At 36.4% G+C, this 13629-nt stretch overlaps 1 protein-coding gene across 1 annotated transcript in view; it reads right to left on the reverse strand.

The window, feature by feature from the left end:
* NCAM2 (neural cell adhesion molecule 2) overlaps positions 1-13629 on the reverse strand; it is a 287205-nt gene that overhangs the window by 50955 nt on the left and 222621 nt on the right. The window contains exon 14 of the mRNA XM_072614941.1: positions 6394-6515. Within this exon, the coding sequence (XP_072471042.1) occupies positions 6394-6515 (122 nt within the window). The remainder of the gene's footprint in view (positions 1-6393; positions 6516-13629) is intronic.

The following is a 13629-nucleotide window of genomic DNA, read 5'->3' on the forward strand; positions in this document are numbered from 1 at the left end:
CTCTCCTGACTATTCTTGCTTCTTGCTGACCACTCCCATCCAGGTTCTTCTGTCTTTTCAGTTCCTCAAATTAGTGCCTCTAGTACCAGTGACTCACTTTCCCCTTGTTAAACACAAACTCTACTTTTCTGTTAGCAATAAAACCAATAGTTCATATTTAATCATACATAATCTCCAAAAAAACTAGTCAATTTATTATTTTTTGAGTTTTAACATCTTAAAGCCTAAAAAAGTTACCTACAAATGAGCTGAAGTTTACAATAGCTTGCATCCTAGGTGCTCAAATCAGTCCTATTAATATTCTGTGTCCTTGAAAACTGTTTCTTCATGCTTGCATGTAAAATTTCATTTTAGTATATAAAATTTTTTCTTTTATCTCTCTCAGTCACCAAATTATTTCACATAAAAGGGGCATCACCTTGCATCTTTTATATTATGCTCTATACCCTTTTAAATTATGCAAACACCCATTTTTCTGCCTCTCTCAGTAACTTTAGTACTCCCATCCTAATTGAAAGCTGTATTCCTTTGTATACTGATTTTAGCAGTTTCTATTAAACAAAACTTCTTCTGATCTTTCCAGCAGCTTGACTGGATACATTCTTAAAGGAGACTCAGAAGAACTGTCAGATGGGTAGGATGAGAACTAAAAGAGTGGAGAGTCATAAAAACCAAGACTGGAGAGAAAATTCATGAGAAGAAGGTGTTCAATAGTGTCAAATGCTGCAAAGGGGACAAAAAGGATGAGGATTGAGAAGAGGTTGTTATAGTAGAGAGTTTAGAGATCAGTGAGCTTAAAGGTGCCATAGATAATGAATAAATATCAATGCTTAATCTTTAATTTAATTTGTTTAGGTCTAGAAAGGTTTGAAGTCCTCTGCTATTGCAAATTTACTATTTGTCTCTCCAATTTGACTAATTTCTCCTATAAGAATTAAATGGTATGCTATTGGTTTTTAAATATTAAGAAGATAGAAGTTAAGCATACTTGAATATAACTTTAGAAAAACTGTAGATGACATCTCTGGTGATCACTAAATGGGAATAAAAAAGAATTTATGTGCCTCTTAGTTTTATGAGGCACTTAAAAAACTGTCTTTATATCTTATAAAAAAAGTCATCAAAATGTAGAAAAGCAGAAATAATAAAACATCACTTATAGATCATAATGAAATAAAATTACTAAATAAAAGTCTCCTGAAAAGAGAATTTAAATATAATTGGGGACTAAATAACATAATTCTAAAGAAACGGTGGATCAAAAAGAAATTACAGAAACAAAAGAAATTCCATCAAGGAAAAATGATAACATGCAAAACCATAGCAGATATAGCTAAAACAGTTGCTGGTAAAATATTTATATTTCTAAATGCTGTCATGAACAAATGAAAGGAAGAAAAAGTCAATGAGTTAGGTACACAAGTTAAAAAAGCACATACAAAACAAAACTGAACAAACACAAATCCAAACTCTTTAACTAAGCAACAAAGTAGAAATTCTGAATGCTGAAGAAATTAACAACACCAAAAGCAAAAATAAAGAGCCAGTGAATTTGAAAAGCTGGCATTAATGTAGTATTTGAAGGTTTGCAAAGTGTTTTACAAATATTTCGTTTTATTTTCACAACAACCCTGGGAGGCAGGTGCTAAAATAAAACTGGGAATTGTTTTAAAAAAATGAAGCTAACTAATTTAATTAAAAAAAAACTGTTCACATAAAAATGAAGAATTCATAATCATTGAAGAAGTAAAGTATCAGAAATATTTTTCCTAACTACATGTTAACAAAACTGATAACTCAGAAGAAATATATGAATGCTTACAGAAATATTAAATAACTAAGTTAGCAGAAGAAGAAATAGACTATTTAAATAATCAAATATCAGAAAAAGAAATCAAATAAGTTATAAACTCTCAAAGAATGAAACTCCAGGACCAGAAGGACTTACAAATAAATTCTATTATTTGAAGAACAAATTAATTACAATAATTATAATAATTACTGGTGCAATAACAGAAAAAGAAGACATCCTTCCCATCTCTTTCTCTGACACAAATTTGGTTTTGATACCTAAAGTAAGGAGAGATGAAGCAGAGAATGAAACTATCTATCAATAACCCTAGCAAAACAAATTATTCAACAGACTAGAACATATTGAAAAGATAATACTCTCTGACCAGGTTAGATTTATAACAGGAAAGCAGGGCTGACTCAGAATAATGAATATTACAAATATAATGAAATATGCTAAAATATAAGTAATAAATACCATGATTATATTAGTTGATATGAAAAAGACTTTGACAAATTCTAGCACCTGTTTTATTAAGTATCCTAGAAAACTGTTATAAAAGGACCTTTTCTTAATATAGGAAATTATATCTAAGACTAAATAGTATATGTAATGGTTATATACCTTTCTAATAAGATCAAACCCAAAGCAAAGATATCCATAAACACACCTACTATTTAACATGCTAGAAATACTGGCTATAGGAATAAAATAAGAAAGAAAAATTAAAGAAATAAGTACAGGCAAAGAAAAAAAATAAAATTATTGCTTTTTGCAGATGATATGATGATTCTGAAAGGGTCAACCAAAATGAACTGAAACAATTAAAACTTCAGCAAAGTGTCAACATATAAAATAAACCTACACAAGTCATTAATATTCCTCTGTGGTAACAACAAAACCTTGCAGGAAGATCTAGAAAAGGAAAATTCAATAACTACAGAAAATTAAAAAAAAATTCAGAGTGTATCTACCAAAATGCACGTAGGACTTATATGGATTCAATTATAAAACATAGTTTGTAGACCTAAATAAATGGAGAAATATTCATTGCTCATGGTTAGTCCAAGGCAATAAAATAAATAATGACCATACTACCTAAATTCAGTGCCACACCAATTAAATAACCAGAAGTTATTTTAAAATCTACGAAAAGTAAAAATGAAAATCATATGCAATAACAACAGGTCATAAATCTCAAATATAACAATTAAAAAGACAGGAAGGGACTCTTATCAATATCAGATCTCAAACTATACTATAAAACGGTAATTAGTAAAATGATTAAAATAGTTAAAAAATAGAGAAGTTGATTAGTGGAACAGAGTAGGTCACAACATACAAAGACAAATGAACATTCTATCCTAGTATTTGAAAAACCCAAAGACCCCAGTTCCTGGGGTAAGGATTAATTGTTTGACAAAAATTGCTAGGAAAACTGGAAAACAGTTTGAAAAAATTAAGTATAGATAAACATGTCACATATACTATGATAAACTCCAAATAGACACATGACTTAAACATAAAAGGTGATATCTAGTCCAGAGGCCCATGAAATACTATCCACCTCTTATAAGATAAGGTAAGTCTTAAAATGCAGATTGAGATGTACATTTTTGTACTTGGTTAACGTGGGAATTTGTTTCTCTGTTACATTTGTTCTGGCTGTTTGTTATGAGGGTTTTGTTTTTTTTTTAGTTGTTCATGAGGGGAGGGGAGGGCAAGTAGGCAAAGTAATAATGTTTATAAAAATAATTTTTTAATTTTAGAAAAGGAAATCATTGACAGCTTTGGAGAGAGCAGTTTCAACTGACTGATGAGGTTGGAAGTCAGAGGACAGAAAGCTGAGAAGAATGAGAAAGAGAAAGCAGAGATATCAACTGTAGATTACTTTTTAAAGAAGTTTATCTGAGAAGGGGAAAAGAAATATAGCTGGCAGGTATGTCAGGATTTACCGGTATTGAAGCTGAAGATTGTTCAGCTTCAAATTTTCCTTAATTTGTCTCAAATTACTCCTCTCAAATCCAATGTCAGAACTCCTTTCTTGTTTTTGGAAGTGGTTTACTTGGCAAAATGGGAAACTATCTGTAAACCTTGCAGACTCAATTCTGATCCAGGAAATAAAGTACGATACTGAATCATGATAAAGAAATGATATTCCATCAGTAAAGAAAAATCCAGTCCTGCGATTTGACAGGCTCAGTGTAGATTAATTAGAATTGATAAAAAAGAGAGGGAGAATAAAAAAATGAATTGAAGATAATTTACATTGAAACGGTACAGAATTGAAAATCAATTAAAACTGAAAAGTTTCTAAAGGTATTCTTAAAACTAGACACCTTTAATTGTATTAAAATTTTGATTCCCAAACAGAAAAAATACCAAACTCGCAATTTTTCACCCAAATAGGGACAATACAAGGCCCCTATCTTTTCCAACTATCAGAATTTCTAGGATGAGTTAGAAAGAAAAACCTAATACTGCAGGAAATTTTATAATTCATCAAGATAAGACAATAGAAAGATTGCTGCTGTTCAGTTGTTTTTCAGTTGTGTCTGACTCTTTGTGACCTCATTTGGGGTTTTCTTGGCAAAGATATTGGAGTGGTTTGCCAGTATTTCTCCAGCTTATCTGTAAGATGAGGAAACTGAGGCAAACAGGGTTAGGTGACTTGCCCAGGATCACATAGATAGTGTCTGAGGCCAGACTTGCGCTTAGAAAGATGAGTCTTCCTGATTTCAAGCATGACCCTCTATCCACTGCAACACCTAGAAAGACTTCCAGGCTTTGACAATTATTTCTTCATGATGTTGGAGTTAGTGTTGAGATTTCTCATGCTTTGTAAGCTGGATTTCACAATTTAAAAAAAATTGTGTATGTGGAAAAGTAACTAGAATCATGTAGCAAAATTTAAAAGTGATTTGAATTTTGGATTTATATTGGGTTTCATAAATTAACTGGGGGTATTCAAGCATGGTTGAACTGTGCTCTGAATGGTACTTGTTGGTACTACACCTTTTTAGCTAAGAGTAAAAGAGATAACTGCTCTTCATTGATTTCTGAATGCAATTAGTATAAATTACCCAAACTGATAGAAGAATGGAATGGTTTTTCCATATAGCTGATTTAGAGATGTGTTTGATTGGTTTCACATTATCTGAGTAGCAATAAGTTCTGATTTGCATCTCATTATAATTCCATCATATTGTGTGCTAGTTATGCTTGGTGTTTCTTGCGTTGTGGTTTTAGGAAATCACTGTAAAAAAAGTACTCAGAAAGAAGATACCCAGAGTGTGATGCATTTGTATTATTAGGAGGTAAACCTATACGTACATGCATATACATGCATACATATATCTACACATACATAAATATATATACAATAATAAAGACAAGGAATAGAACTGAAATTCTGATTTGAATGCTGTGATTTTTATAACTCTGAGTTATTACTTATTACAGACTTCTGTCTGGAAAGCAGAGCACCATTGTCTAATGTATTCAAATGGGTATATTCTGGTTTGTTACAGTTAACTTGGTACCTAAGGAAGTATCTATGTCTATGGGAAGCACTGTGTGAATTTGCTACATCCCCTGGATTTTCTGCCTTGATTAGATCAAAAAACACCATCAGCTCTGTGAAAGAACTTATAGAAAAGTGAAAGTGAATTCTACTCCTACGGAGAAAATAAGCCCTTCCTCCAATACTAACACATACAAACAAAAATTTGCTTATAGTATAAAAATTCTTTATATGGTGAATTATCTAACTGATTATGGAATACACGGAGACTTACTAGATAAGTTGACTCATTCAGTATATATCAGCCTTACATCTTTTCAGTTAAGTTTGGATGAACAAAATAAAGTTTTAAAATTTTCCCTTTTGTCCTAGGGAGTTGATATGAAATGCATTAAACATTCAAGTTAACTATAACCAGTGCCTTTTGGGGTTGGAGTGCATCTACTTTATATGTAAAATCTGACAATTATTTTCTTACTTTCTAATTCTCCTTTAAGTATTTCCCCTGATCCTGAGACATCCAGTGCCTTCATCTTGTCCTCTGCTTGTCAAAACCCCATTACTATATTTTTCAAGTTCCAAACTTACCCTTCCTTTTCCTGTCCTCCAAACTCCATTCAAATGTGGCTGATATCAGCTCAGTAATTATTTGCTTAAAGTTATTTCTAATGAAATATGAATAAATCATTGTTTTGAACTTTCCAAGGATCTACTTTATTTTAAAAGAGGAGCCTATAATGCCAAAATGAAGCTCTAATTTATAGAATGTATGAAGTACCTTTAGGTAGCTATTTCTCAACACTGCTGCTACCTCTTTTATATAGAAATGATCAAATGTCCAGCATATAAAGTTAAATTATTATTTCAATAACTTGTGTTTCGACATTGTCTAGAAAGATTCTTCCAGTTTTCAGAAACCTAGAATAATAAATTTCAGCTAGAAAAATTTACATTTGAATTCAGGTAATTTTTTTGTTCCTGAACCTGCTCAGTATTAAAATTCAAATGTATGTTGCCTTAAGGAATTTCAAGAAGATTTAAAAACAGATGCTGAATATAATGAATTGAGAGTACTTACACTTCTATATTTCACAATATATTCCAAAATGGGTGCCCCTCCGTCATCTTGTTTCATTATGCTAAGTTTAAAACTCTTTCCATTGCTAGGCTGTCCATGGATTGATGGAGGACTTGGTTCACCTAAACATAAAATATAGCATGTTTGAGATTTGTCTGGTGATACTATTTTCTTAATGATAATTAATATGAGTTTCTCTTGGTAGTATTTTGAATAATCTCCAGAGGTTCTGATATAGTACATTGTACTAAGACAGACTGGCAATATGGTACACGGAGGCAAGAGGTCTGGGCCAGGAATTGGAGGACTAGCGAGCTAGTCCTATTTTGGTCACTAACTAGGCCATATGACCTTGAGCAAATCTCTTAACATTTCTAAACTTCAACTTTTTCATTTGGAAAAGAGGAAGAAGAACATGTGTCTAGCTGATCTTACAGGGTTGCTGAGAATGAAAGAACTTTGAAAACTATAAAATGCTATGCAAATATAAAATATTAATATTGGCAAAAAACTTTTTAAAAAGCAGATTCAAAAATGCTAAAAATAAAATTACATATGTAATAATAACAATAGTAATAATAATATCACATAATGGAAAAAGTGCTATATTGAGATTCAGAGGATCTAGGTTCGAACCTTGCTAATGATGCTTATTGCTTTTGTGACCTTGGGCAAGTCAGGTTCTTTCCAACTCCAGATCTATGATTCTGTGACCATAAGCTCATTCAAAACACATCTACATAGTTATTTAAGATTTTTGATTTTCATCTTGTTTTATTTGTACGATCTCCCCTGCTCTTCACAATAACCCTGTGAGGCAGATGCTATTATCTCTGTTTTATAGATGAGGAAATTGAGACTCAAGGAGGAGCATTATAACTGGTAGTTAGTTATCTGGGATAGGATCTGAAGCCTGAGTTTCTGAGTCCAGAATTTTATCCAGTATGCCAGTTCTATAACCACCACAATTACATTTTACAAAAGATAATTATCTAGCAATCAGTTATCTATTCATAATATTTTTGACAAAATAAGCTTGAAGAGGATATTTTATAGCATTTTATTCTATAAGAGCATTTCAACATTTTTCCAATGTAAACATTAGCCTTTAATGCTATTTATTCCATGGAAATTGTAAAAATGACATTTATAAAGCTGTTTCAAGCAAAATACATCATTAAGAATTTAGCACTCATAAGACACCTAGGATGCCTGAAAACCTAGGGAGGTGCCTGTTGTATCAATTCGTTGATGTTCTTAGACATGCTGCACCACCCCTCTGGCTTTGTCGGATTCCTCCAGTTTTCTAAAAAGGAAGAGTATTATAAAAACTTAAAATATTACACATAGAAGTTCCTGGCCTGTTCAGAATAATGTACAAAGAGATATTCTTAAATGAAGGAATGTGATATGGATTGCATGTCCACTAGGATGAAGGAAATAGGAGATCTTAAATCTTATGCAATGAAGCCTTAACAGTTAAAGTCTATGTATTAATGGAGAGTTGATCATGAGCCCTCAGATCAATGGATTTCCCCCTAGTCCACCTGAGGAAATTATAGGAAGTAACAGGCTAGTAACAGAGATAACAAGGTATTGAAGTCTTAAATGAAGTTCCAAGTAGCATCTATACTTGTTACCTATTTACTAGGTGTGATTCTGATTGGCCATATCCCTTTACAATCAATTACAGTCCCTTTACAATACAATTTACAATTCTCTGTGGTCTCACTTAAAGCATAAAACAGACACTTGAGGAGTATGAGCTTTAGAAATTCAAAAGAGACACAATTATGGAAGAAAGCCCTAGTTCTTTAAAGGGAATCAATTCTCACCTCTTGGGAAGGAGGGAATTCCCTATCTCCCTACCACCTTTGGCTATGACATTATGCCCAGAAAGGAGTAGGCTGAAGGATACTTTGGAATATGAGGACACCGTGAATAGGGAAATGACACTGCAGGCTGGCAATGCTAAGAAATGTGAGTCATCTTGCCCAAATGTATTCCCTAAGCATGTGCCTCTACCATATGTGTGTGTGCCCACTCTTCCTACTGATACTATATATGTATTTGTGGGAATGTGTCACGTAGGTTTATAAGGGGAATGTTTTGTAGCTATTAACCTTAAAATGTTGTCTCAGTACATGACTTTGCTTTGAGCTAATTGTGTCTGGCTGACTATTCAAGGTAAATGCATTGGTGGGGTCTTGTGAGCAATAGTACTTTGAACCTAGGAGTAGTAGTTTCTTTGGGGACACAACTTGAGATTGTGAGTTAGGGAAGTGCTACATATGGGAGCAATCCAGGATGTATTTAGAACTCTTTATGCATCTACAGATTCCCACTAGAGGGATTATCCAGCTGGAATCTCCCCTCTCTCTGTGATATTCTAGTTTTGAAGAGAACAGTTGGGAAAATGTCAAGTAGCTCATGTGTTTCAGGGACCCACAGGCATTTTCATTTGAGACTTTGGTTTCTCACTCAAAGATGAGGAGAAGACTTCCAGTCAACTCCAAAGCCTGCTTCTCTTTTGAGAGGTCTGCTTGGACCAGGCTCTCCCTGTGAAGTTCAATTTCCCTTTCCCATTTCTTCACAAGATTGTCTTTGGGCAAGCCTTTTTGTATTTTCATCTGTTAATGAATAGAATCTTAGGCCTTTATGGAAAACTATTAATTTTCAGATTGTCCAAGAGTCAGTGTTGAAATCAATAAATACTTATTGTGTCTATATATATGTATATATGTATAATTACTATATATAAGATAGTCCTTGCCCTCAAGAAACTCACAATCTAATGGGGTAAGATAGCATACAAGAAGGTGTGGGGGGGCAGTATCTGGCACAGGGAATGATGAAGTCCTGTAAACAGGGATGATAATGATCTGAAGAGGTGAATTTCAGAGTTGTTTCATCCTGCAGAATGATGAGTTTCTAGAGAATATGAAGCAACTGGGTAGGAGATGGTAAAATGAGTTCCCAGAGACCTCCTTATACAATGTGGGATCAGGGAAGAGGTCGCCAATGTCCGCTCTGTACTCTCTCCAATCAGAGAGGGAGCAGTCCCAAAGCCCAGGGGTGCTGATGAGGAGTGAGTTTCATCTTGCAGAATGATGAGTTTCTGCAAATCATTAAGCCCAGGAAAGCAGCTGGGTAGGAAATGAAGTCAAAGAACTGTGTCATATGGACTTTGCTGAGACCCCTTTAATGCAAGGCTTTTGGGGGAAGGTACTTGAAAGGATTATACTTAATTCTCCTCAACTCATTAGAGAGCTATCCAGAATTGGAACTAGGGGCAAATGTACTGTACAGTGGCCAAGCTGTAAGAGGGTATTTCCCTCCAGCCTACAGAATGTAAGGGACAGGTTGTAGAGACAACAAGATGTGAAGGCCTTAAATAAAATACAAGAGAATGTTTACGTTTTGTTAGGTCTTTAGAGACATGAAGAAACTCTTTACTTAAGCTAGCTATTGGCTAGCTAGAGGATCAACCACATCACTTGGGGCACTTTAAAAAGCAAGACATACTCTCTGGGTGGTCACTTGAAAGAGGAGACAGTTCTGAGGAGTATGACCTCCTGCATCAGAAAAGAAAGTCATTCCATGGAGGAAGAACTCAATCCTTGAGAAGGAACTGTTTCTTTACTTGGTGGAAGAAGAGAAGGGAAATTTCCCTTTCTCTACTTCCCCACTGGCTATAATGCCAGCAGTGGCACTCCCTGCCTAATAGGAAATATCCTTTCCCACCCCTTCTCCCTTCACCTCATCTCCCCCCCTCATCCCACAGCAGGCAGGCCCAGTGATTGAAAGAAGACAAAGGAATTGGGTGAGTAAGAGTATTAGCCTTGGAATTGTGCTACAAGGAAGAACTCGTCCATGGAATCCAGTTGAATGACTTGCCCTGATAAGCTGAAAGGAAACAGCATGAGGACAACATGAAGAGAAAGGATGTTAGTGCCCCATAGGACAAAAAATGGGAGTCACCTTGTTTACCATTCTGATTGTAGACAGCTCAGCAGAGTGGATAAAAAGGATACTGGACTTAGAGTCAGGAAGACGTGAGTTCAAATCTCACTTCAGACATTTACTAGTTGGGCATTTGATCCTGGGCGAGTCCCCTAACTTCTCTGTGAATCAGCCTCCTCTATAAAATAAAGGGATTGCATTTGATGGCCTCTAAAGTCCCATTAGCTTTCTTTCTTTTTTTTTTTTTTCTTTTTTTTTTTTTATTTAGCTTTTAACATTCATTTTCACAAAATTTTGGGTTTCAAATTTTTCCCCTTTTCTCCCCTCCCCCCCCAAACGCCAAGCATTCTAATTGCCCCTATGACCAATCTGCTCTCTCTTCTATCATCCCTCTCTGCCCTTGTCTCTGTCTTCTCTTTTGTCCTGTAGGGCCAGATAGCTTTCTATACCCCTTTACCTGTATTTCTTATTTCCTAGTGGTAAGAACATTACAGCTGGTCCTAACACTTTGAGTTCCAACTTCTTTAGCTCCCTCCCTCTCCACCCCTTCCCTTTGGAAGGCAAGCAATTCAATATAGGCCAAATCTGTGTAGTTTTGCAAATGACTTCCATAATAGTTGTGTTGTATAGGACTAACTATATTTCCCTCCATCCTATCCTGTCCCCCATTACTTCTATTCTCTTTTGATCCTATCCCTCCCCATGAGTGTTGACCTCAAATTGCACTCTCCTCCCCATGCCCTCCCTTCTATCATCCCCCCCCACTCTGCTTATCCCCTTATCCTCCACTTTCCTGTATTGTAAGATAGGTTTTCATACCAAAATGAGTAGGCATTTTATTCTTTCCTTTAGTGGAATGTGATGAGAGTAGACTTCATGTTTTTCTCTCACCTCCCCTCTTTATCCCTCCACTAAATGAGTCTTTTGCTTGCCTCTTTTATGAGAGATAATTTGCCCCATTCAATTCTCCCTTTCTCCTCCCAATATCTTTCTCTCTCACTGCTTGATTTCATTTTTTTTTAAGATATGATCCCATCCTCTTCAATTCACTCTGTGCACTCTGTCTCTATGTGTGTGTGCATGTGTGCATGTGTGTGTGTGTAATCCCACCCAGTACCCAGATACTGAAATGTTTCAAGAGTTACAAATATTGTCTTTCCATGTAGGAATGTAAACAGTTCAACTTTAGTAAGTCCCTTATGACTTCTCTTTGCTGTTCACCTTTTCATGTTTCTCTTCATTCTTGTGTTTGGAAGTCAAATTTTCTTTTCAGCTCTGGTCTTTTCATCAAGAATGCTTGAAAATCCTCTATTTCATTGAAAGACCAATTTTTCCCCTGAAGTATTATACTCAGTTTTGCTGGGTAGGTGATTCTTGGTTTTAGTCCTAGTTCCTTTGACTTCTGGAATATCCTATTCCATGCCCTTCGATCCCTTAATGTAGAAGCTGCTAGATCTTGTGTTATCCTGATTGTATTTCCACAATACTTGAATTGTTTCTTTCTAGCTGCTTGCAATATTTTCTCTTTCACCTGGGAGTTCTGGAATTTGGCCACAATGTTCCTAGGAGTTTCTCTTTTTGGATCTCTTTCAGGCGGTGTTCTGTGGATTCCTTGAATATTTATTTTGCCCTCTGGTTCTAGAATCTCAGGGCAGTTTTCCTTGATAATTTCATGAAAGATGATGTCTAGGCTCTTTTTCTGATCATGGCTTTCAGGTAGTCCCACAATTTTTAAATTGTCTCTCCTGGCTCTATTTTCCAGGTCAGTTGTTTTTCCAATGAGATATTTCACATTATCTTCCATTTTTTCATTCTTTTGGTTTTGTTTTGTGATTTCTTGGTTTCTCATAAAGTCATTAGCCTCCATCTGTTCCATTCTAATTTTGAAAGAACTATTTTCTTCAGTGAGCTTTTGAATCTCCTTTTCCATTTGGCTAATTCTGCTTTTGAAAGCATTCTTCTCCTCATTGGCTTTTTGAACCTCTTTTGCCAATTGAGTTAGGCTAGTTTTCAAGGTGTTATTTTCTTCAACATTTTTTTGGGTCTCCTTTAGCAGGGAGCTGATTTGCTGTTCATGCTTTGACCTCATGTCTCTCATTTCTCTTCCCAGCTTTTCCTCCACCTCTCTAACTTGATTTTCAAAATTCTTTTTGAGCTCTTCCATGGCCTGTGCCCATTGAGTGGGCTGGGACACAGAAGCCTTGATTTCTGTGTCTTTGCCTGATGGTAAGCATTGCTCTTCCTCATCAGAAAGGAAGGGAGGAAATGCCTGTTCACCAAGAAAGTAACCTTCTATAGTCTTATTTCTTTTCCCTTTTCTGGGCATTTTCCCAGCCAGTGACTTGACCTCTGAATATTTTCCTCACACCCACCTCACCTCCTGATCCTCCCAGCCAGTGTTTGGGGTCTGAGATTCAAATGCTGCTTCCAGCCTCAGGGCTTTGGGCGGGGGCAGGGCTGCTATTCAGTGTGAGATTAAATTCAGATGCTCAGGTGAGGGCAGGGCTGCCTCTCAGGCTCAGTTCCCTCAGGGAGTTTATGCACAGACCTTCAACAATGGATCCAGGCTCCTGCCTGCTTGGAGAGCCCTGGTCTGCAGCTGCCCCTCAGCTTCTGTCTCCCGAGGGGGCCCGAGCCATGGGGGCACCCCACTCCCCCCTCGACCCGCCAAAGGGACTCTCTCACAGACCCCCGTCACCTGTGGGTGGAGGTACTTGTGCGGCCGCTGGAGATCCCGTCCCTGAAGCCCGCTCGGATCTGTTCCTCTCGGTGCTGTGGCCACGGCAGGGCTGTACTCAGCTCCCAGTCCCGGTGCCCAGTCCGCAGCACGAAGGACCTTTTACGAGAGGTTTGCAGGTCTCTCCGGAACAGAAATCTCCCTCGCTCCAATGTTCTGTGGCCTCTGGGTGCAGAATTCGCCTTGAGTTACTTCTTTGTAGTTGTTCTATGGGTTGTGGGTTCAGAGCTATGTGTATGTGCGTCTTTCTACTACGCCATCTTGGCTCCGCCCCCCCCATTAGCTTTCAATCTATGGTCTTATCTATTGGTGACTCAGGAAAAGCTCATGTTTCACTTCATTCCTGAATCTCTCGCCTTCTTTTCTACAGCTGGGCCAACTGCTTTTAGGAGAAACTTCTGCCTCATTGTTCCCACTCTCCTGATTGGTAATAGAACCTCCAGAACTACTATTTCAGCAAAATCTTCATACTTTATTCCCAACTGTTTGGCCATCTTCTCTATACTCTTGCTAGCCATCTCGTCCCTGACTAGTTT

Source organism: Notamacropus eugenii, chromosome 5 (assembly GCF_028372415.1).
Source record: "Notamacropus eugenii isolate mMacEug1 chromosome 5, mMacEug1.pri_v2, whole genome shotgun sequence".
Lineage (NCBI taxonomy): Eukaryota > Metazoa > Chordata > Mammalia > Diprotodontia > Macropodidae > Notamacropus > Notamacropus eugenii.